The sequence below is a fragment of the Gracilinanus agilis genome, chromosome 3 (genome assembly GCF_016433145.1).
Source record: "Gracilinanus agilis isolate LMUSP501 chromosome 3, AgileGrace, whole genome shotgun sequence".
In the NCBI taxonomy this organism is placed as follows: Eukaryota; Metazoa; Chordata; class Mammalia; order Didelphimorphia; family Didelphidae; genus Gracilinanus; species Gracilinanus agilis.
In genome coordinates, this window is record NC_058132.1 from 599,573,736 (window position 1) to 599,598,721 (window position 24,986).

The 24,986-nt window shown below is 35.8% G+C and overlaps 1 protein-coding gene across 1 annotated transcript in view; it reads left to right on the plus strand.

Annotated features, from left to right (window-relative positions):
* Positions 1-24,986, plus strand: part of PARD3B (par-3 family cell polarity regulator beta) — a 1,311,536-nt gene that overhangs the window by 735,909 nt on the left and 550,641 nt on the right. Inside the window, exon 10 of the mRNA XM_044669413.1 lies at positions 16,468-16,656. Coding sequence (XP_044525348.1) covers positions 16,468-16,656 — 189 coding nt within the window. The remainder of the gene's footprint in view (positions 1-16,467; positions 16,657-24,986) is intronic.

The following is a 24,986-nucleotide window of genomic DNA, read 5'->3' on the forward strand; positions in this document are numbered from 1 at the left end:
TGAAAGGTTCTGGATTCAAGTCTTGCCTCAGACACTTCCTAGCAGTGTGACCTTGGGCAAGTCACTTAACCCCCATTGCCTAGTACTTGCTACTCTTCTACCTTAGAACTCATGCACAGAATTAATTCTAAGACAAAAGTAAGGGGGTTTTTTAAAGTAAATAAATAAAGAAGATACAGTGACTAAAATAGCTGAATCAAGAAGTGTTTTTATCTTCTAAAATTATTTATACTTTGAATCGGTCTATCAATGACAGTCTACTGAAACTGCTGACATCAGCTTCTATATAGCAAGCAGCTCTTTTTAGAAAATTGAAAGTAGCATAAAATCTTTGAAAACTGTGGTTACTATATTATGATAGTTATTAAAATAATTATTTCAAGTGTTGCTTTTGTGCTATTGTGGCTCAGTGGATAGAGTACTAGTTCTGGGGTCAGAAAGACCTAGTTATGATTCAGCTTCAGACTCTGACTAGTTCTATGACCCTGAGCAATTCCCCTAGCCTCTTTTAGCCTTAATTTGCTGAATAAGGAAATAACAAACCACTCCAGTCACTTGGTCAAAAAAAATCTAAATGTTGTCCAAAAGAATCAAATATGACTGAAATACTAAATAACATGTGTGTCTATGAGAGAGAGAACATGAACTCCTATGTATGTAAAGAAGAAAGCAGTAATTAAATACTATAAAATCCCTTTCTTTCTCCCAATACCAACATGCAAATGCCACAGATAATAGAAGTCTTCCTCTATAATAAAAGGTAAAGCAAAATTTGAACTCCTTTGAACAGGCACATAAAGTGGATTCTTTTAGCCATGAATTGAACTGTAAAAGTTTGCTTATAACACTGAAGCACATTTAACTTTGTTAGAAAACAATGAAAAACCTATTTAGTTCAGGGGAGAAAAGCCCCCTGTGAAACTACATCTAGCCAAATATTGATTACAAATGTGCTGAACTTTTAAACTTCTTGTAATTACATCCTATAAAAATCACTGATTTTTACAGGAATTAAGGCCATATAAATTGCTTCCTTACTTCCTGGTCATGACTCTAGCACATAGTGCAGAAGGAAAGGAAAGCATTTAATAGAGAAAGGCAGGAAGAAGGGAAATGTAATTTGCATTGTATCACTTAGTAGCTTAAACTTGTCTACGAATTCTTGGAATTACCTTACTCTTAATATGAGTTCCTTGATTTTTTTTTTTAAACCCTTGTACTTCGGTGTATTGTCTCATAGGTGGAAGATTGGTAAGGGTGGGCAATGGGGGTCAAGTGACTTGGCCAGGGTCACACAGCTGGGAAGTGTCTGAGGCCGGATTTGAACCTAGGACCCCCTGTCTCTAGGCCTGGCTCTCACTCCACTGAGCTACCCAGCTGCCCCCCACTGAGCTACCCAGCTGCCCCTCCTTGATTTTTTAAAAATAACTGCTACCTATCAATGTAATTGTTTCCCTTCATAATCCTGTTTTTTATTATAAGCATTTATAAATAATATTAGACTTCACCAATATTACAAAAGGATTCTTAACTTTAAAAAAATGGTCAAGAATCCTTGCCCTACAAACTCTTTCAAAGAATCTCAGAACATAGAGGGAGGAGATAGCCAGTAAGTTGTCTTAAGAATCTTCATTGGCCCCAGAATGGTGCTAACTTTTCACTAGTATGGAATAAAATGTGCCATAATGAAACTTTGTCACAGTCATCTGCCAGTCAGAAAAAATACTGTTGTACATTTAGGTATTTTCTCATTTTTGTGTCATTAGAATATTTCTTGACACCCCAAAGTACATCTGTATGTCACTTATGAACTTTTTTCCACTGCATTGACATTGTATGGATTTGCTTTGTTTTATTGTGAGGTGGGGATGATAAGAACTCTAAGGAATTGTTTTTTTTTTTAAGCCCTTACCTTCCATCTTGGAGTCAATACTGTGTATTGGCTCCAAGGCAGAAGAGTGGTAAGGGTAGGCAATGGGGGTCAAATGACTTGCCCAGGGTCACACAGCTGGGAAGTGTCTGAGACCAGATTTGGACCTAGGACCTCCCGTCTCTAGGCCTGGCTCTCAATCCACTGAGCTACCCAGCTGCCCCCTGCAATTGGTTTTTGATGAGTCTTTATATTCTTTATAGCCCCCAAATGACTTTATATTTTATAGTCTGGTTTATTGATAATTTTAATAAGCTAATCGATTTGTTTAGAGAAAATCTCACAATCTTGTTTACCTCACAAATGACTTATAATGTATATGCTAGTATTCTTGGAAAAAAAACATTCACTGAAATTAAAGTGTGAAAAGATTCTTTTAGTCTCTATTTAGGATTTAGAATTATTTCTGGTCAGTAACATATATAAGGAATTACTCACTAATAAGACTCCATATATTCAGCCTACCCCTCATTTAAATAGAGAAAGTTGAAAGCATTAATCAATCAATAAACATTTATTAACCCCCTCCTATGTGCCAGACATTGTACTGAGAGCTGGGGATATAAGATGCAGCAAAATACAGTCCTGTCCTCAAGGAGCTTTCAATCTTATTGGGAAGACAACATTCAGATATATGCAAACAAGTTATATTCAGTGTAAATAGGAAATGATTAACAATGAAAGTCCTAGCGTGAAAAGCTTGCTATAAAAGGTAGAATTTTATCTTGGACTTAAAGGAAGCCAGGGAAGCCAGTACGCATCCTGGAATGGGAAATGAATGGCTGGAGCTGAAAGATAGAGCATCATATAGATCCAGTGTTACTAGATCAAATGTTCTGTACATGGCAGGGAGTGGGGTTTAAGAATATTAGAAAGGGGGCACCTGGGTAGCTCAGTGGATTGAGAGTCAAGCCTAGAGACGGGAGGTCCTAGGTTCAAATGTGGCCTCAGACACTTCCCAGCTGTGTAACCCTGGGCAAGTCACTTGACCCCCATTGCCTACCCTTACCACTCTTCTAACTAGGAGCCAATAACAGAAGTTAAGGGTTTAAAATTAAAAAAATAAATAAATAAAGAATATTAGAAAGATAGAAGGAAGAATTATAATTTTATTATTTCTTTAAAAGAATTCTTCAATACATTGACCAACAATAGTAAAACACTAACTTTTATATTCAGTGTCTTTCTTTAGGTCACTAGGATATCATTTGCTGCCTGAAATGCATAAGTTTGATAGATAGTAATACACATCAGACTGCCTAAAATACTAAAGGAGAAACTTGTTAATTTGTAAAATCATTCAGAATCTGGTATTTTATTGTCTCCTCCTAAGAGAAGCAGCTTAGCTATAATTGTCCAGTGATTTCACAAATGATCCTTTCTTATGCTTCCTAAGTTACTGTCAATTCATTATTTTTAAAAAAGAAATAAGGGGGTGGGGGGAAGATTCCCAGTCCATCTCAACAGAGTTAATTCTTCACAAAGGAACTAAGAACCAGATGTTTCTCTTTGTTGTAAGAGTTCAATAACTGCTACAAATTACAAAAATGACCTATTCTGTATCATTTTAGGCATAACAGCTAATTAACCTATAACCCATCCACTTGATCCCATTCCTTTCTAGCTGCTCCAGATCATTGCTTCTTTCAATAATTCCTTCTCTACATATTATTTGTCCTACCTGTCAACTAGCTTCTTAGGTATTTTAAAACATATATAGATAGTTTCAAATAAATCTTTGCTTTATCCCAATTTCCTTTCAACCTCGTATTCCATTTCTCTTTTTTGATCACTTTCAGATTTCTAGAATGTGCAGTCTGTATTCCCTTCTCCCTATTTTCTCAACTACCTTAGATTTTTTTTAATTCCCTGCAATCCAATTCCAATCCTCTTCATTCTGCTGAAACTATACTCTCAAAGGTCATCAGTTGTTTTCTAATTATCTCAGGCAATAGTTGCTAACTTATCCCTTATCTTCCTTAACCTCTCAGAATTAAACACTGTTGACCTTCCCCTTCTTCAGTCTCCTACCTCTCTTTGATCTTCTTGAGAATGCAGTATCTTGTTTTATTTTGTTTTCCTTAACCTTCTTACTATTCCTTTTGTGTAATTTTTGGTGACTACACTTCCTCTTTATGCTTCTGATTATGGCTAATCTTCAAGTTCTAGTCTATGATTTCTCCCAGTTTATCTTAGTACTTGATTCCTCAGAACTCTCATCAGCTCTCATAGGTTAACCATCATTTCCATATCATTGAGTCCTAAATCATAATTTCTAGCCCCATCAGCCCTCACAAAATGTAACTGACACTTTAACTATTTCTACCACTTAATATGTGCTTTACTACATGCCAATGTTTTCCCAAACTCAGCATATCAGATTGACCTCATTATCACTCCTTCTGTCCCCTCTCTTGATTTCCTTATTTCAGTAAATAATATTCCTTCAGAATCCTAAGTTCAAAATCCCAGCATCATGAAAGACTCTTTTTTCCCTTTACTTCCATAGCTAGCATGGGGTATTTGAAGGAACACTGGACTTGGAGTCAGAGAATGTGATTTATATATCGTAGTTTTCTCATTAATAAGCTATATGCCATTTGAATTTCAAAGCTCAGTTTCCTCTGTAAATTTTGTATAATAATTGTGAGAATCAAATAAGAAATATATTGAATATGTTAAAGTACTTTACAAACTATAAAGTATTAACAGGAACAGAAATGGAAAAGTCAGGAGACAAAGTTAATTTGGGGTTTGGAGATGGAAAAGATGTTGAGTTGGATTTAGGGCACAGACTATCATCTTTTTAGTCTGGACTCCTGTAGCATTAATTGCATGTGTGTATGTGAGATTAATTTCACCCTGAGATTATGCTGTATTTAGTTCTGTATTTAGTTTGATTCTTTTTTGTTGCTATTTCAGTCTCATATGTGTATGTCATATTTCTCTAAGACCCTTGAAAGTAATAACTGAATTGTCTACCTAATAATGTTTGAGATAGTACCATGCTATAGAAAAGACTGGTTGTTGGAGGAATCAGATGGAAGAGCTACATAGGTGAATGTAGTATTCACAAATGTAAGACAATCTAGAGCCTGTGTAATGAAGAATGTGCCATGTAGGAGACTGTCAAATAAAGCATGGCAATTTTTTTCTAATGTGGAACACTGTGATCTTTGAATGGGTTTAGGGTGAATTTCTACTCTGGGTTCTGAAATTAAGATACACCTTATTCCCACAGATAGTTTGCAGGTTTCTAGTGCCTAAAGTAGTAAACATAGTACTTCACATAGTTACAAGGAGAAAACACAATGTGTAAACTTAAAACAGTATGTAATATTTTATTATCATTTTATTATTATTTCAAATGTGAGCAAGTAGTAGCAATAATGTTTTCCTTTGTTTATTCTGCTTAGCTAAAATCTTCAAAGAAAATTTTAACTTTGCCCTTTTTTTCCTTTTGAGAATCCTTGAAAGACAGAGACATCTCAGTTGATAGTCTAGATACTAGGTAAAAGGTCTCTCTATTTATTAAAGTCTCTTTTTCTAAAAATATATTGAGATACGAACCAATCTACACAAGCATCATGCCTTGCCCTAAATAGTCTTTCAATATATGTTTTCTGTAAGGAAAAGAATTTCCTAAATAAATAGAAACCAAATACTCATATTCTGGCAAAGACTTACTTGCCTAGGTAGTTTCAGTACAAAAAGAGAGCTTAGTTTATTAGAAAATCAATTGAACACAATGCCCCATTACCTGTATGGAATTTATATTAAATATAAATTCATTTATATCTTTCACTAAGGTCCTACTCAGAAGCTTCATTGAGGTGTGTGGCAGTAACCTTTAACAATCAAAAGCTATTTACCTGTAGAGTAAAAGCCAGTCTGGCAGGCCCTACAGAATAAGAAAGATTCCACTTACAAATCCAGTGATAGACTATGTCTCTCTGGAGAACAAACTAATTAAGCTTAGAAAAAATGGCCACCAACAGAACACCAGAATGCTTTCTTCTTTTTTTTAGCCCAAACAAAATCTAAAGTCCATTTACTAAGATCTAGCAAGGTTGTGTTCTTTGCAAAAGAACAAACCTATTAAGAAAACAGAAATTCTTGAAATATGAAATTAGAACTATTTCATATTTAGTTTTATCTGTAGTAATTCTATATTTTTATCTATCACCCTAGATAACCAGCCATTTTTCCAACAATGGTAATTCTCAAGAAATCTGAAAAAGTTTGTTTGCTAGATGTAGCATGGTTTAGTTGGAAATAGCATTAGTCTTGCAATTTGTTTAATAGGATTTGAATTCTGGCCCTGAGATTTACTAGATTACTATATTTACTAGATTATAACCCCTAGTCTGCAATGTAAATGTGAACTCTAAATGTCAATAAACATAATAACAATGGCAATAGAGTATAAAATGATTAGCTACCCTTCTAAGAGTTGTTTAATCATTCTAACATTTTGTTGTATTTACTAAAATGTTATTAATACAACATGAGTATTATTAAATTTATTTAATGTATATGTGTAAGTATTGTGTTTTTAAAACTAAACATTTGGGAATTTTCAATTAAATGTTTCTCAACTTGCTCTTATTTAAGGTACAATAAAGCCTAGATTTTTTGGGAAATACATGCTAAAAATATAAAAATGTAATCAGTTTGCATCACTATTACAAATCCTAATGTAATAATATATTATATGTTTCATAATATTTACAGATAATATTATTACATGAGACAATACAATTTGATATGTGATGACTATCCGCTTTGTACAAGGTACTTGATAGGAAGCATGTTAGGAATATAAGGACAAAATTTAAGGTGCTTATATTCAAATGGTACAGCTTGCTAGCAGATAAATAAATACAAGATAATTTGAAGCAGGGGAAAGCACTAACAATTAAGAAGAGAGGGATATAACACCTGAGTTGAACCTTGAAGGAGCTATAGATTGAAAGAGGTAAGGTTAAGGAAAGAGGACATTCCAGGGATGGGAGATAGGAGGATGGACAGATGGAGGTGCTGCCTCTGCAGGGACAGAAATGGGGAAATGGAAAGATAGAACAGGAGACTGTAAAGCAAGCCAATTTGGCTGGATTGTAAGGTGGGTAGTATGAAATACAACTGGAAAAGTGTGTCAAACTCAGATTCTGGAGGGATTTAAATACCAGGCAGGAGAGTTTGTCCTGGATTCTTAGAAGCAATAAAAAGCCAATAAAAATTCTTAAGCAAGAGAGTGAGATGGTCAGACGTACTTGTGCTTTAGGAATATCATTTATTGGCTATGTCAAAGTTCACTTGCAGAGAAGAAAGACTGAAAACTGGGGGTCTAGTTATGTTATTAAAGTACTTTTGACCAGTGGTGATTAAGTCCTCAATCAAGATGGTGGCCACATAAATGCAGATAAAGGGGCAAATGAATGAGACATGCTACAGAGGAGTAACTACAATACTAAACAATTTCTTGCTTTATGACTTGCACAATATGTTATATATACCATCTTATGCTGTCACCACAATGCTACTTAGCTCCTCTGAACCTCAGTTTCCTCATCTATAAGATGGGAGTAATTATACCTTTAATACTTATATCAAATGGTCATTATGAGCATTAATGAGAAAATAACATGCAAAGTCCCTTGCAAACTTCACAACACTAAAAATGCTAGTTTTATCCTTAGTCATCCCACTGAAAACCTTTAAGAGAGCATTTTCAGTCATGGGGTAGAGTCAGAGGCTAGACTGTCAGGAATTGAGAAGTGAATGGGAACTGAAGAAAGAGATGCATTGGGAGATAAATGATACCTTGAGAGGATGGAGGGGGAGTGAAAGTATTTTTTAAGGATGAGTGAGACATTCATATTGTAGTCAACAGGAATGTAACCCATAGATGAGAAGAGATTAAAGGAACTGATTATCAGAGTGAGAATTGAAGGAGCTTGTTCCCCATTGGGGTTCAAGGGAGGGGCAGGAGAGGGATAGAAAGGGGTGGAATCACAAAGATAAAAGGGCATCTGTATCATTGATATAAGTGCTACTTGAGTACATTTTACAAGATTCACCAGTACCACTAAACTTACAAATTCACTCATCTTTAGTGCATTTCTCCAAACGATAAATGAAATGAAAGGATTTCTAAAGGAATCTTAACTCAGAATAGCTTCACTTTTAGCAGTTTAATCTTCGACTTAGTATTACATTAATGGTCTTTTATATTGGCTTGGTGATAAAGAATGGCCATTTTTTGACATTTGTTTCCTAGTATTAGATTAATTCTTTACTTAAAGAAAATTGTTTTTTGATAAGTTCAGAGAGCAGTTCTCTTTTTGTTTTCTGCTTCAAAACGGAGTTTCTTTTGAGGGAGGTGGGTACCTGCTACATCTTAACATGAAAACATTATTTTTTCTATTATGATAGCATTACATTATGTGGTTTTCTCTTTCATGTACTTTGATTATATTTCATAAAAGAAAAGTATAAGAATCTGTGAATATGCTTCATATAAACCATTGTAAGATGTCTTTAAAATATTGATAGTAGTCATTTACTTAGAAGGACCTGAAAGCTCTGGGTTTCTTATGCTTGTTACATCATTAATTTTCATTTTTCTACTTCAAAGTGATAGATGATACTGAGTATCATGTTAAGCCTTAACAAACTGCAGCCTAATTTATAAGAATAATTCTTAAAAATACCAGGAAGATTATCCATGATTCTTTTCAGAGATTTGTCTTTATTGACACTAAGGCAGGGGACTTAAAAATAATCCTTTTACCATCAGTCACCAAGAGTTTTGCTGATTTCCTTTATACAAAAGAGCTGGAAAAAGACAATTTACCATTTATTAAAATGATCGTTTCTCTGTGATAATTTCCTTTGACGTCTGCTCCCTCCTTTTCTTTCCTTACCCTCTTGAAAATTCAATCTAAAATGAAATATTTCTCTGAAAGAAGAATTGAGCTCCTGGTTCCTTCTTTAGGTTGATATTCATATTTTGAACTGAATATCAAATGGAGATGTGAAAGGAGTACAATGTTTGGAATCCTTCAGCTTGAATTTGAATCCCACTCTGCTTCCTAATAACCTTTGGAACCTTATTTGAGACACTTGATCTCTCTATTTCAGTTTCCTCATCTTTAAAATGAAGATGGTGAGCTAGATGACTTCTAAGGTCCCTTCAAGGTTTATATCTAGAATCCTATCATCTACCTGACTGAATATTCTTAGATGGCAGTTTCTTCATCTGTAAAGTAGGGATACTTCTCACAGGGCTGTGGGAATCAAATGAGATACTATATATAAAGTGTTTTTCAAACCTTAAATATATATATGTGTGTGTGTATGCATATACACATATGTTAGTATTATGATTATCTCCTATGCAGAAGTTACCCAGGGCTAATATGTTTTCAAATTATACATATATTTATATTATGTATACCATAAAATTATGTAGGTTAAGAACACTCTACACATGGCTATATGCATTTATTTAGTTAAAATAGTTTTATCACCTTAAAATCTTCAAATATACTTATTTTATACAGAAGTTACCAATTTAAATCTTATTTTACACTATTCTGACAAAGGTGCCAGGAATGGAATTTGCTTTATAAAAATTCTTCCTCCCCTTTTTTTTTTAATGAAAGGAGAAGGGTGACCCTTTTGTTTGAGTCTGATAATTGACAAAGCGATTGCAAGTGAAACATAATTCTTGCATAAAGTAAGCTGCTCACAACACAGACTACACATTTGGGAAGTAAGGCAAAAGACATTCAGAGTTTGCTCTCAATGAGCCAAGAGTATAACATTTAATGAAATGTTAGTCATAAGAGGTTCTGCATGGATGTTTTTAGCCCCAACCTGGACTTTGGGGCTAAAAATTGAACATTAGATCCTCTTGGGTTCTAAAGATTATATTTTTAGCATTTGAGTTTTTTGATTATTTTTTACTTGTTTGTTGCATTAAAACATCCAGTTAATTCACTCTCTTCCTACCTCTGCTCCCCCCATTAGAGAAGGTATCATTTGACAAAAAGATATGTGTATATAAAAAATCCTATCTTAATTATTTCTGTTTATCAGTTCTTTTTTGGAAATAAACATGCACAAATTATTCTTCAAACAATATTTATGTAGTATGTTAACATTTGTATGTACATGACCAGTCCACATTGTCAGTTCAAGAACATTTCTCATTCTTGTAACTTCCATCTTTGCAAAGAAACAAGTTAGTAATTACCATGTCTTCCCTCTCACCCATCTCCATCCCCTATTTCTCACTACCCCCCAAAATCCTTTTTTATTCAAGAGAGGTAGGAATTTGGGTTATAATCTTCTAAGCATTCTTCTTTCTGATTTGTCCTCTGATGCTTGCTCCTTTTTTTTTAAACCCTTGCTTTCTGTCTTATAATCAATACTGTGTATTGGTTTCAAAACAAAGGAGTAGTAAGGACTAGGGAATAGGGGTTAAGTGACTTGCTGAGGGTCACACAACTAAGAATTGTTTGAGGCCAGATTGGAACCCAGAAACTCCTGCCTTTAGAACTATCAATCTACTAGACAATCTAGCCACCTCCTAATGTTTAATTCTTATGCTCTCCAACCACTCCAAATATTCTGAGACAAAAACAAGAAGCTCATTAGGGTAGTATTTGTTCGCTTTTCCATTGCTGTTATTCTAGACTTCTTTCCAAACATCAGAATAGTGAAACTACTGTCACAGAATGAATCTGATATTTTCTGGATTTGAAGTATATCATTGTAGTTTAATGTCTAATTTTGCAAGTAAGAATTCTGGTAAGAAGAACAAAGAAATGAAATAGTGGAAGAAATAAAAAAGAAACAAACCAGGAAGGAGAAAAGAAAAATAGTTTTGAGATATTTAGAGAATCAACAAATATAAGAACATAAAGAAGTTATAGATAGTTATTTATAAGGAAAAAATAACATATGGTGTTTAAAAAAGAGAAATGGGAAAAACTTAAAATAACCAAATAAAATAAAAGCAAATAAAATAAGCAAAGCAAGTATACCTCAAAATAGTTTCATCTTTCAGGTTTTTTCTTCATTTGATAGAATTTCATGCTGAATCATTACATTTTTGATCTACCAAGCTGTGGCAATTTATTTAGGAATGTCAACCCTGAGGTATATAAAATACTTGCTATTTTTAATGTATGTGGTGCAGCTCAAGTCTGTGCATTGGCTAATGTCCATCATCAGTCAGTTACTATGTTGATAACTCTGTCCCGAACTGAAGCCTTGTTTATTTACTGTCTTCCCTGGTTGCTTCTAGGATTTTGTTAATATAGCTTTAAAATCAAAAGAATACTAGCACAGTAGAGCAAACAGATATCATTCTGATATGTTTTAAAATTTTTCCATTGATTTCTATATATAACATATATAATATAAATGCATTTATATATATTTAATATATTTAAATTTTTCCACCCAATTCCGCAACAAATCAAGCAAAAACAGCTAATTTACATTACTCCTACATTAAAAAGCATCCCTAGAGGCTGGATAGGGGAAACTTTGGGAGGAAAGACAGATAATCATGATCAGATTAATTAATGTTAGAAGTCAACACATAAATTTTGAAGTAGTGAAGCCATTTTTTTAAACTATAGTGCAAAACAATGTTAAATATGGTCACTTTGTTAGTTTTGCATAATTGTTTTTCTTTGATAGAGACAGCTAAGTGTCATAGTGAGTAAAGTATACCCAAAGGCAGAAAGTCCTGAGTACAAATGCAGCCTCAAGACACTTGCCAGATCTGTGACAACAGAGCATGTCCCTTTACCTCTGCCTGCCTTACTTTCCTAATACATAAAATGGGAATAAAAAATAGAACCTGTTTCTCAAGGATATTGTGACAATCAACTCAGATAATATTTATGAAGTACTTTTCAAACCTTAAAGCACTATATAAATGTGAGCTATTATTATTATTAATTATTACTATTGATACAAGGATGATGTTACTGTGTCAGTGGGGAGGTACACAGGGAAATGATAGGATTTGAAAACAAAAGGAACCCATAAAACTTATTTTTTTTAAACCAGAATGCAGAATTTTTTAACTCTAGATGTTGACTAATTCAAGGCTGGTCATTTCCCCACTTAGTATAGATAGTTTGCCCTTATCAATCTGCATCTCTCTGATCTGAGTGGACGGGATGTGGTTTTGTGGGAGTAAGAAAGGGCAGTGAGGGTTTTTGCATCCAAAAAGCATGGGATTTCTCCATTTATGGACTCTGGTTAAAGTTGTTGTGTAGGCTAGGAAGTCAGTCCTTCTTGGCAACTTTAGGGTTCACCATCTCTCCTCTATTCACCCTCTCTCAAAGTTTACATTTTTGAATGCTGGTATAATGGACAAGGTAGTCAAGAATACAATTTGGTTGATCCATCATCATACAGTGAATCTTTAATCTTGACTTAGTTATAAGGATGCCCTCATTTTTTCCTTCGTTGCCTCCCTTACTTCATTCCAGATGAAGAGATATATGTCTAAGAGGCAACAGAAATATCCTTTTCCCTCAAATTGCAGAATACTTCCCTCTCCTCTAAGTGGCAGAAGTAATAGTGCACCCTCCTTCCAAAACTGGCACTGGCAAGACTTCTCTCCATTTCAGGTTTCTAAGACTATCCTTCTCTGGCTAATGTTAGAGGCAGGAAAAAATAGGATTTTTACTTCTGTGATTCAGAAACCATATTTCTAGCATTCTGAGGAAAACAAAACATGCCTATTGAGGAAAAAAAAGAATTTAAGATCATTTAATTTTGTTCTTTCAACAAAATAGGACCTTACAAATTTCAGAGAAGCTAATTCTTAATTTTCAAGGAATTTGAAATTTAGTGAGATTATATTATTACCTTGCTTGCTCCTTCTGAGTCATAACATCACTAGTTATTGTCTGCATGATGCCAAGTTCAAAGTATTAAGTGCTTTAGGTATCTTTAAGTATTGAAAAGAATTGGTCTCTGCCCTCCAAGATTTTATAAAATGTATAATCTAAAGGAGAAAAACATAATTGAAGATATGTCCCTTGTCATACTTCCTTTATTTGCCCCTCTGAATAATTTTGGGTAAAAAGTATATATTCAATTAAGTGTAAGTAAAGAACTCCTGAAAAGGAACTTCTGCCAGAGCAGAGGGGCATCTTTAAAGATTCATAATCTTAGTAGCCAGTGGCACCAAAAGGTTGAATGATTCTCCCGGTGTCAGGGTGAGATTTGAACCCAGGTGCTCCTGACTCCAAGGTTCAATTTTAAAATCAGTGTCCATTTTGTTAAAACATCATTATTTTGAAAAATGAGCATGTTGACCTTTCACTCAGATGCTGAGAAAAGGTAGACAAAAGAAAACTTGAGATCGTGATTGGCTTAACTTATAAGGATATGTTCTGTTTTTCCTAAGCTTTTTTTTTTTTCCCTAAAGAGTGGGCACAAATTATCCTCAAAGAATGGTGCACTTTAGGAAAACTGAAAAGTTACTGACATAGGATGGAATCAGTCCCTTAGAAGTAAGTGATATAATGGGATATTGCAATACTTCTAGAGAAAAGTGCCTCGGGTTGTTCCATGCTTCTAGTTGCTAGGTAAAAATCTTCAATAGTCAACAGGCACATACTCTGCTTTCAGATAGCAGGGACTCAACTCAGGAATCATGAAGTGTATTTTCAGTGAAGAGGTAAATATAGGACCACCTTGATCTCATGCTGCTCCGTCCTTCCTCCATCACTTGTAACTGTGCACTGAATAAGGGGAATTAAGGGGAAAAGCAGTTATCAGACTTGCCTAGGAATAGACTCCATTTCTGAAGGAAGCCTGATTCGATTATAGGGTGAGATGGACTGAATACATTCTTCAAGAAGGGACAGTTCTTATGTCAATTTGTCCTCCTCAGATAAAGGGCCATTTTGAGAGTAGCCACTTTAAAAGGTTTGTATTGAGGATTTTTTTTAAGTGCTGAATCCCCAAACTCACAGTACAACCAGATGTTCTTTAATCCACCCTTTAATTTACTGGAACTTTATTAGACTAAAATTAATTGAATCCTCGAGTACCCTGAAACATAAATTATTATGAAATGTGATAGATTCCAATTTGGGTACTTTGGAAGGCATAGACGAAGGCTAATTTGTAAATTTGCTATTTAAGTTGGGTATTTCCATAACAAAGCCTTTCATTTGCTACAAATACAAGACCTAGGTTCTGAGAGGATAACTTGATGAGCTGGATAAAGAATGAATAAGTGTAATTATTTTATTAAATTAACTAGTGAAATTTATGTGAAACTTTATATTTTCAGTTAGTTAACATTTCATTTAGACTCTTATGGAAGCAGTCTAGAGAGGCCTTTGGATTCCAGCTCAAAATTATATTTTAAATGCATAACAAAACACACAAGATGACAGGGGAAATGTATTATATTGAGATAGTTACACTGAAACAGAAAAAAATAAATAAATAGTTCGCCTACCCCATGGTAAGATACCTTATATTCTAGTGAATTACAAAAAAAAAGGGAGGGGGGGGCTGCTTCTTTAAAACTCTATGTACTTAGGGGCAGCTGGGTAGCTCAGTGGATTGAGTCAGGCCTAGAGACAGGAGGTCCTAGGTTCAAATCCGGCCTCTGACACTTCCCAGCTGTATGACCCTGGGCAAGTCACTTGACCCCCATCGCCCACCCTTACCACTCTTCCACCTAGGAGCCAATACACAGAAGTTAAGGGTTTTAAAAAAAAAATGTTTAAAAAAAAACTCTATGTACTTAGATCCCTTTTCTCCACTGGTGGGAAAGGTTATACTTAGATAGTTACCATCTAAGTCTGATGTCACCCACCAAGCCCTGCTCTACTTAGAAGTCTTGACTCCACAGCCAACACTTTATCCACAGTGCCACAAAGTTGCAATCTATATATATATATAACACAAAATTAAGGCAATATTGATTTTTTTATGCTTAATTATTCCTTTTGAGAGGAAATGTATAATAGCAAATAGAGGGGCATGCTTGGAATCCAGGCTGATTAGATAATATGTATATGCATATACTGCCTGGATAATATGTATATGTTATGTATTGTGTATATAAACTAGATTATATGTATATGTGTATATTTTGACTTGATAATATCTATAAATGTGTATGCTGGCTAGATTATACATATGTGTATGTGTGTGACTATATGCTGACTAGATAATATGTATTTGTGTGTGCTAGTCATTTATAAAACTTTCTTCTCTCTTTTTTTTTTTTAACAAATGATTTTTTTTTTTAAACCCTTGTACTTCGGTGTATTGTCTTATAGATGGAAGATTGGTAAGGGTGGGCAATGGGGGTCAAGTGACTTGCCCAGGGTCACACAGCTGGGAAGTGACTGAGGCCGGGTTTGAACCTAGGACCTCCCGTCTCTAGGCCTGACTCTCACTCCACTGAGCTACCCAGCTGCCCCTTTCTTCTCTTTTTGAAGAAGAATCTCAATTTAATTTAAGTGCCCTATTTCAAGGGCAGCTAGATAGCAGAATAAATAGATTGTTGGCCCTTAAGTCAGGAGGACATGAGTTCAAATCTTGCCCTAGATACTTTTCTTACTACCTGCATGACCCTAGATAAGTCACTTTACCCTGTCTTCCTCAGTTTCCTCATCTGTAAAATGAGCTGGAGAAGAAAATAGCAAATCACCCCCAGTATCTTTGCCAGTAAAACTCTAAATGGAGTCACTAAGGGTCAGACAAGACTAATCAACTGAACAATAATATCACCACCCTAGGTTAAGTTAATTATCATTTATTAGGTGCCTACTATATGTCAAGCATTGTGCTAAATGGGGATGATACAAGGAAAAGTAAAAAACATTCCCTGCCCTCAAGGAGTTTCTAATCTAAAGAAAGACAATAAGCAATCCCTAGTGCTTAAACAGAATTTGAGATAACCACAGAAGGAAAACACCAGTATGAAGGGGAACCAGAAAAGAGTTCTTGCAGAAGAGATTGTTTAGCAGAGCTCAGTAATACGATGATGCACTTTAAATTCACATACAGCATATACTTCCCTAAAGTTTTAACACATTAGTCTCTCTGGGTCTCAGTGTCCTCATCTGTAAAATGAGGGGCAGGATTAGCTGGTCTCCAAGGTCCCTTCCAGCTCTAAAGATTCTGTAAGTCTCATTTTCCATTTCTTTAATTATTCAGTATGCTCTGCAGAATTTTGTAATGCCTCTGGGTTGTTCCAGATATTAGACCTCTGTCTTAGCCAAAGAGTTGTTGTTGGCCGCCATCACATACTCCTTATTGAGAGCCCATAAGCACACACTTCTTAGTACATTCATCACTTTACAGAAAGAAAAGAAACAGTCCTTACCCTCTGGGAACAATAGTGCAAAACTGTATTAGGTCCAATCATCCTGTCTTTGCCAATTGGATTGTGTTTGACAATCCCTGTGTATGAGACATTTAATCTACTTTCTGTCCTTCACTGTTTTCATCTGCATTTTTCCTAACAGAAAGGAGAGCCTGACCACTGCTATGTGCTGTCCCTTGAGACTCCAGAGCAGCTGACCTTTGAGATCCCTCTCAATGATTCAGGGTCTGCCGGACTTGGAGTAAGCTTAAAAGGGAACAAATCCCGAGAGACAGGAGCTGACTTGGGGATTTTCATCAAGTCTATAATCCATGGAGGTGCTGCTTTTAAGGTAGGTAAGGATGATGCTGGGCCTGAAGTATATGAGCTTGTAGTGATTTAAGCTGCTGAGTTTGAGAACTGGATTTAGGACAGCTAAGTGCTAAGAGAATCATGCTGGTATATCAATCCAAGCTCAAAAAATGACACCTTTTCCTTGTCTCCTTAGACTTCCAGATCCCAAAACCCCACACTCACAACAGATGACAACTTCCCATTTCACCTAGAAGATGAAGGCTAACTAATAGAAATTCTTTTACTCCATCTCTTATTCTCCCCAAATTTTCTTTGTAGCATAACCTTTATCCTTGTTTTATCAAAGAAGGAGGCAGTTGTACTCTTTGCTGTAATCTCTCCCCCTAGACCTGGTCTCTGTCTTCTTCCATCTCCTTCAGTCCCTTTCCCTAGCAATTAGCCTGAATCTGAAATCTACCCCATCTCAGTTGGCTACTTCCTGCCTGCTAAAAAACATATTTAGGAGTCCCCAGTCTTAAAGAATACTTCTCTGGACCTTTCTGCCCATCTCACTTCCTGTTCTCTCTTCTCCCTCAACCAAATTTCTAGAAAAGTTGTCTGTAGCTGGCATCCTCACTTCTTCTTGATCTGTCTTCTCTCCACCATTCTGCAATCTATCTTCAGTCTTCTACCACTGTCCAGAAACTACTGTCTTAAAAGTCACAGAAGGACATCTAATCACCAAATCTATTAACCATGTTCCCACACCTGTTCTTTGACCTCTTTGTAAGCATTTAGTTGTGTTGAACACTCCTTCCTACTAGATATTCTTTGGTTTTTAGGTTTCCCAAACACCACACTTTGGTTCTCATCCTACCTCTATTACTGCCCATTCTCTGCTGATTTTGCTAGTTCTTTATTCTCATTTGATCCTGTTACGGAGGGACATTTTGTGTCACAGATCCCCTTCAATAGTGTGGAAAATACCCCTTCTCAAAATGTTTTTAAAAACCATCCTACCCAAATTAATTTACCTATTTAGCACCATACCCATCAAACTACCAAAAAACTTCTTTACTGAATTAGGAAAAACTATAACAAAGTTCATCTGGAATAACAAAAGATCAAGAATATCAAGGGAAATAATGAAAAAAAAAATGAAGGAATTTGGCCTAGCAGTACCAGATCTTAAACCATACCATAAAGCAGTAGTCACCAAAACAACATGGTACTGGCAAAGAGACAGAAGGGAGGAACAGTGGAATAGACTTGGGGTAAGTGACATCAGCAAGACAGTGTATGATAAACCCAAAGAGCCCAACTTTTGGGACAAAAATACACTATTTGACAAAAACTGCTGGGAAATTTGGAAAACAATATGGGAGAGATTAGGTTTAGATCAACATCTCACACCCTACACCAAGATAAATTCAGAATGGGTGAATGACTTGAATATAAAGAGGGAAACTATAAGTAAGTTAAGTGAACATAGAATAGTTTACTTGTCAGATCTCTGGGAAAGGAAAGATTTTAAAACCAAGCAAGAGTTAGAAAAAATTAAAAAATGTAAAATAAATGATTTTGATGATATCAAACTAAAAAGCTTTTGTACAAACAATGTAGCCAAAATAAGAAGGGAAACAACAAATTGGGAAAAAATCTTTATAACAAAAACTCTGACAGGGGTCTAATTACTCAAATATACAAGGAGTTAAACCAATTGTATAAAAAATCAAACCATTCCCCAATTGATAAATGGGCAAGAGACATGAATAGGCAATTTTCAGATAAAGAAATCAAAAGTATCAATAAGCACATGAGAAAGTGTTCTAAATCTCTAATAATTAGAGAAATGCAAATCAAAACAATTCTGAGGTATCACCTCACACCTAGCAAATTGGCTAAAATGAAAGAAGGGGAGAGTAATGAATGCTGGAGGGGATGTGGCAAAACTGGGACATTTTGCTGGTGGAGTTGTGAACTGGTCCAACCATTCTGGCTGGCAATTTGGAACTATGCTCAAAGGGCTATAAAAGAATGCCTGCCATTTTTATCCAGCCATACCATTGTTGGGTTTGTACCCCAAAGAGATCATAGATAAACAGACTTGTACGAAAATATTTATAGCCGTACTTTTTGTGGTGGCAAAAACTAGAAAATGAGGGTCTGCCCTTCAGTTGGGGAATGGCTGAACAAATTGTGGTATATGCTGGTGATGGAATACTATTATGCTCAAAGAAATAATAAACTAGAGGAATTCCTTTTGAACTGGAAAGACCTCCAGGAATTGATGCAGAGTGAAAGGAGCAGAACCAGGAGAACATTGTACACAGAGACTGATACACTGTGGTAAAATCGAATGTAATGGACTTCTGTACTAGCAGCAATGCAATGACCCGGACAATTCTGAGGGATTAATGGAAAAGACACTACCCACATTCAGAGGAAGAACTACAGGAGTGGAAACAGAAGAAAAACAAATGCTTGAACACATGGGTTGAGGCAGACATGATTGGGAATGTAGACTAGAAACTACCACACCAATGCAACTATCAACAATTTGGAAATAGATCTTGATCAAAGACTTATGTTAAAACCAGTGGAAATAGGCATCAGCCTTGGGGGGTGGAGGGTTAAAGAGGAGTGAAGGGGAAAGTAAGAGCATGAATTATGTAACCATGTTAACTTTTCTAAAAAATAAATATTAATAAATGTTTAAAAAAAGCAAGAAAATAAATTTTAAAGACTATATTGAAATGCTTTTTAAAAAAATATTTAATTTCTTTCAAATGTAAATTTGTTTTTAAAAATGCTAGCAAGGATATCAGGTTAAGGATTCCTGCTTTCAGATAAACATTAGTCAAGGTTCTATTCCTCTTCTTTTCTTTTGCTTTTTCTGACATTGTCAGACATTCCTAGTGCTTTCTCCTCTAAACATATCTTCACACTGTTATTCTAGAGTTGTAATTTTGAGCAACTTCTTGAGACAGCTTCACCCAAGTACCTTCGAAGCCTAATTTACTTTTCCTCCTATACCTGATCCTCCTTCCTTCCGCATTTCTACCAGCAGCATTGACCAGCAACTCCAGGACAGAAATCTTGATATTATCTTGGATTCTTCTCTCTCCTTAAATTTATCATACCATCTTGAAAAGAACATTGCCTGTGAAAACTGGGACCTGAAACAATTTTTGGCCCTGACTTATATTACCCTTTTTACCATGAGCAAGTATCTTCTTAACTTTGGACATTTTTGCCTCATTTCTCAAATAGGGGAATTGGACCAGATAATCTGTAAACATACAATCCAATCACCTGATCTTTCTAAGATTGTTTCCTCAACTGTATGATGGAGATAATATATGTATTATCTGTGTATGAGGTTTTTATAAGGAAAACACTTGCAGATTTTAAGTGTTATGTAAATGTGTTATTCTTATTATTATAAAATTCAATCAATTGCTAAGTTCAACTTCTCTAAGACCTTTCTCTTCTTCGTTCTCATTATCACCTCCCTTAGATACAGCCCTACATTACTGAGCAGCACCCAACTAAATGATTAGTATAGTTTTCTAATGCATTTTTCCATGTCCCCACTCCCTTCTATTACATTCTGCCCTCAGACTTTCTTTGTGCATGGTAAATCTGGTTATGTCACTCTTTTGTTCATAAATCTTTAAAAGCTCTTTATTACCTCTAGTATACATTTTTAAACTAACATTCAAGGCATGCTACAATGTCACCACCTTATTTTTCAAGCCTTACCTCATAATAGTCTCCTCTGTACAAATGGAACTACTCACTGTCTCCTGAATATTTTTCCCTTATTGTCCTGCTTCTGTATTTTTCCTAATGTTGTTCCATTTAGGTGACATGTCCTCCTTCCCCATTATAGGCAATCAAATACCTAAACATTTTTCAAACCAGAAGTCAAATATATCACTTGACTTCATTATGGAGACTTTTCTAATCTGTTCTCTGAGACTGTTTCCTTACTAATAAAATGATGTTAGCCTAGGCGATCTCTGAGGCTCCTCACTATTCCTCTCTGTAATGACCTTCCATGCCTAGGATCTCACATAGCATTTTGCTCTACTCTAATAGGCTTATGTATTGTTTTATTTTCTAATTATTTGTGTATATGAAGTGTTTCCCTCCTAGTTTGTAAAGTTACTGAGGGCAGGGATCATTTTCTTAAATTTTGTAGCTCCTCCAATGCATACCATGTACACATAATGGATATTTAATAAATGCTTGTGGTTTTTTTCATTTGGAGCTTTGATCAACTAGTTTTTTACAGACACCAGATTTTTTTCTTAGCAATAGTTTTAAAAACAATGTATCACTCTCACTAAAAGGCGAGAGGAAGAAGCCCCTCCCCCACCCCCCACACCACACACCTCGCACAACGCCAAGGCCAACGCACAAGAGTGAAAACAGGATTGGGGCAACCAGTAAATCACTAGCAGCCCCAGGGCTTGTACCTGTGTGCTGCAAGACAAGGGACCCCAAGTGGCTGGGGACACGCAGGGACTTTCCCCCAGCGTCCACTTGGGTGAAGGCACAGCCTGGGCTGGGACAAAGATCTCTAAAACACGGCCTTTCCCAAGTGCTGAAGGCATTGCCTCAGGTGCCAATAAAGATCTCCAGCCCATGGACTTTCCTTAGCTTCTGCCCAGTTGAAGGCAGGCTCTAAGAGTGTCTGTGCCCGCAAAGGCAGTGCCCTAGGCTTGAATAAAGAACTCCAGCCCAGGCTTGGACCTCCAGTGAGGACCCAGTGTGGACCAGAGCGGGGCTGTGGAAGCAGCCCCAAAGATGGCTGAAGGAGCCTCGGGCAGAGGGGCAGACCAGGGTCTACCAGGAGGCCTGACCCCAAGGACAAGGAGACCGGAGCCCCCAGGAGCTTGGAAGGCGCAGGCAGACCCTGAGTGTGAAGACAAAGCTGAAAAGGGGCGGGGCTAATGATGGCAAGCCAAGAACTCCAGAGGAAGAAAAAGATTATCAAGAAAAACTCTGGAACACTCGACAACTTTTACACAGAGAAAATCCAGACAACAGAGGAGGACAAACAAGTATCCAAACCTTCCCAAAACAAGGAAAACTGGTCACAAGCTATGGAAGAGTTCAAAACTGAGATTTTGAAGAAGATGGAAGAGATCTGGCAAGAAAATAACAGTTTAAAAGGCAAAATTTTGCAATTGGAAAGTGAGGCTCAGAAATCAAATGAACTAATAAGCAAATTGAACACCAGAAATGACCAGATTGAAAAGGAAAACCAGTCCCTAAAGGCTAGAATTGAACAATTAGAAGCTAATGATCTCTCAAGACAGCAAGAACAAATAAAACAAAGTCAAAAGACTGATAAAATAGAAGGAAACATGAAATATCTCAATGAGAGAGTGACAGACCAAGAAAACCGGTCTAGAAGAGACAATTTGAGAATTATTGGTCTTCCAGAAAAGGCAGAAATTAATAGAAACTTGGACTCCATACTTAAAGAAATTATTCAGCAAAATTGCCCTGAAGTTCTACAACAAGAGGGCAATATAGACATTGAAAGGATCCATAGATCACCCTCTACACTGGACATAAAAAAGTCAACACCAAGGAATATAATAGCAAAATTTAAGAGCTTTCAAGTAAAAGAAAAAATCTTACAAGAAGCCAGAAAGAGACAATTCAAATATCAAGGAGCACCAATCAGGATCACACAGGATCTGGCAGCCTCCACGCTAAAAGACCGCTAGGCTTGGAACACGATATTCAGAAAGGCAAGAGAGCTGGGTCTTCAGCCACGGATCAACTACCCATCGAAACTGACTATATACTTCCAGGGGAAAGGATGGGCATTCAACAAAATTGAAGAATTCCAAGTTTTTGCACAAAAGAGACCAGGACTAAATGGAAAGTTTGATACCTGACCACAAAAACCAAGAGAAACATGAAAAAGTAAATAAGAAACAGAGGGAAAAGAAAGAAAACTTTTAATTCTTTAAATTTGACTCTTTAAGAGCTTAAATAAGATCTAATTATCTGTATTACTAGGTGGAGAAATGCTATGTATAATTCTCTGTAGTGAACTCTATTCACTAGTATAATATTCACTATTATAGCAACCAAAAGAATAATTCATAAGGAGAGGACAGGATACTAAATGGTCTAAGATGACATAGAGGGTGGGAAAGAGGGGGGAATAGTAGGAGACACCAAGAAAAATCTGAGTAAATAAGAAAAATAGGATATTCTATTACACACAAAGAGGGCATGGGAAGGGTAGGGGATAAATACTATCATAAGAAGGAGAGGAAGAGAGCATTAAGAGGGAATAATCAAACCTTACTCTCAGTATAATCAACCCAGAGAGGGAAGAGTAGCATTATTAGCCATTCAGATAAAAAAAACCTCTATCTAACCCTACTGAGAAAGTCAGAAGGGACAAAGCAAAGGGAACAGGGGAGTGGGGAGGTCAAAAAAAGGGAGGGGAGAAGAAGGGGGAGGGAATTCAATAGGCCTTTAAAAATAAAAAGAGGGGAATAACAAGGGAGGGGGCAGAAAGGGAAGTCAATCAAGGGAGGGGATAACGGACACTGGCTCAAAGCAAACCACTGGTTTAAAAGAAAATAGTGTAAGAAGAAGGGGTGGGTCTAGAGGAGGATACAAAAATGTCAGTGAATGCACAACTGATAATTGTAACTCTGAATGTGAATGGGATGAACTCACTCATAAAACGGAAGCAAATAGCAGAGTGGATCAGAAACCAAAATCCTACCATAGGTTGTCTACAAGAAACACATATGAGGCGGGTAGACACACACAAGTTTAAGGTTAAGGGCTTGAGCAAATCTTTTGGGCATCAAATGAAAAAAAGAAGGCAGGAGTGGCTATTATGATCTCTGACAAAGCCAAAGTAAAAATAGATATGATTAAAAAAGACAGGGAAGGTCATTACATCCTGATTAAAGGCAGTATAAACAGGAAATAACACTGCTCGATATATATGCACCAAGTGGTATAGCATCCAAATTCATAAAGGAGAAAATGGCAGAGCTCAAGAAGGAAATAGATAGTAAAACCATAATAGTGGGAGATCTAAATATTCCTCTTTCAGATCTAGATAAATCAAACCAAAAAATAAATAAGAAAGAGGTAAGAGAGATGAATGAAGTCCTAGAAAAATTAGATTTAATTGATATGTGGAGAAAATTAAATAGTGAAAAAAAGGAATACACCTTCTTCTCAGCTGCACATGGCACATTCACAAAGATTGACCATGTTATAGGGCATAGAATCATTGCAAACAAATGCAAAAGAGCAGATATAATAAATGTAACCTTCTCAGATCATACTGCAATAAAAATAATAATTAGTAAGGGCACATGGACAGGCAAATCAAAAACCAATTAGAAATTAAACAATATGATTCTCCAAAACCAATTTGTCAAAGAAGAAATCATAGAAACAATCAACAATTTCATTGAAGAGAATGACAATGATGAGACATCCTACCAAACTCTGTGGGATGCAGCCAAGGCAGTACTGAGGGGAAAATTTATATCCTTGAATGCATATATTAACAAATTAAGGAGGGCAGAGATTAATGAATTGGGTATGCAACTCAAAAAATTAGAAAGCAAACAAATTAAAAACCCTCAGATGAAAACTAAATTAGAAATACTAAAAATTAAGGGAGAAATTAATAAAATTGAAAGTAAAAGAACTATTGAATTAATAAATAAGACTAGAAGCTGGTATTTTGAAAAAACAGATAAAATAGACAAAGTACTGGTCAATCTAATAAGAAAAAGGAAAGAAGAAAACCAAATTGACAGTATCAAAGATGAAAAGGCAGACCTCACCTCTAATGAAGGAGAAATTAAGGCAATCATTAAAAACTATTTCGCCCAATTATATGGCAACAAATATAACAATTTAGGAGATATGGATGAATATCTACAAAAATATAAATTGCCTAGATTAACAGCAGAAGAAATAGAATACCTTAATAATCCCATATCAGAAATAGAAATTGAATAAGCCATCAAAGAACTCCCTAAGAAAAAATCACCAGGACCTGATGGATTCACAAGTGAATTCTATCAGACATTCAAAGAGCAACTAATCCCAATACTATACAAATTATTTGATATGATAAGCAAAGGAGTCCTACCAAATTCCTTTTATGACACAAATATGGTACTGATTCCAAAGCCAGGTAGACCAAAAACAGAGAAAGAAAACTATAGACTAATCTCCCTAATGAATATAGATGCAAAAATCTTAAATAGAATATTAGCAAAGAGACTCCAGCAAGTAATTAAGAAGATCATCTACCATGATCAGGTGGGATTTATACCAGGAATGCAAGGATGGTTCAACATTAGGAAAACC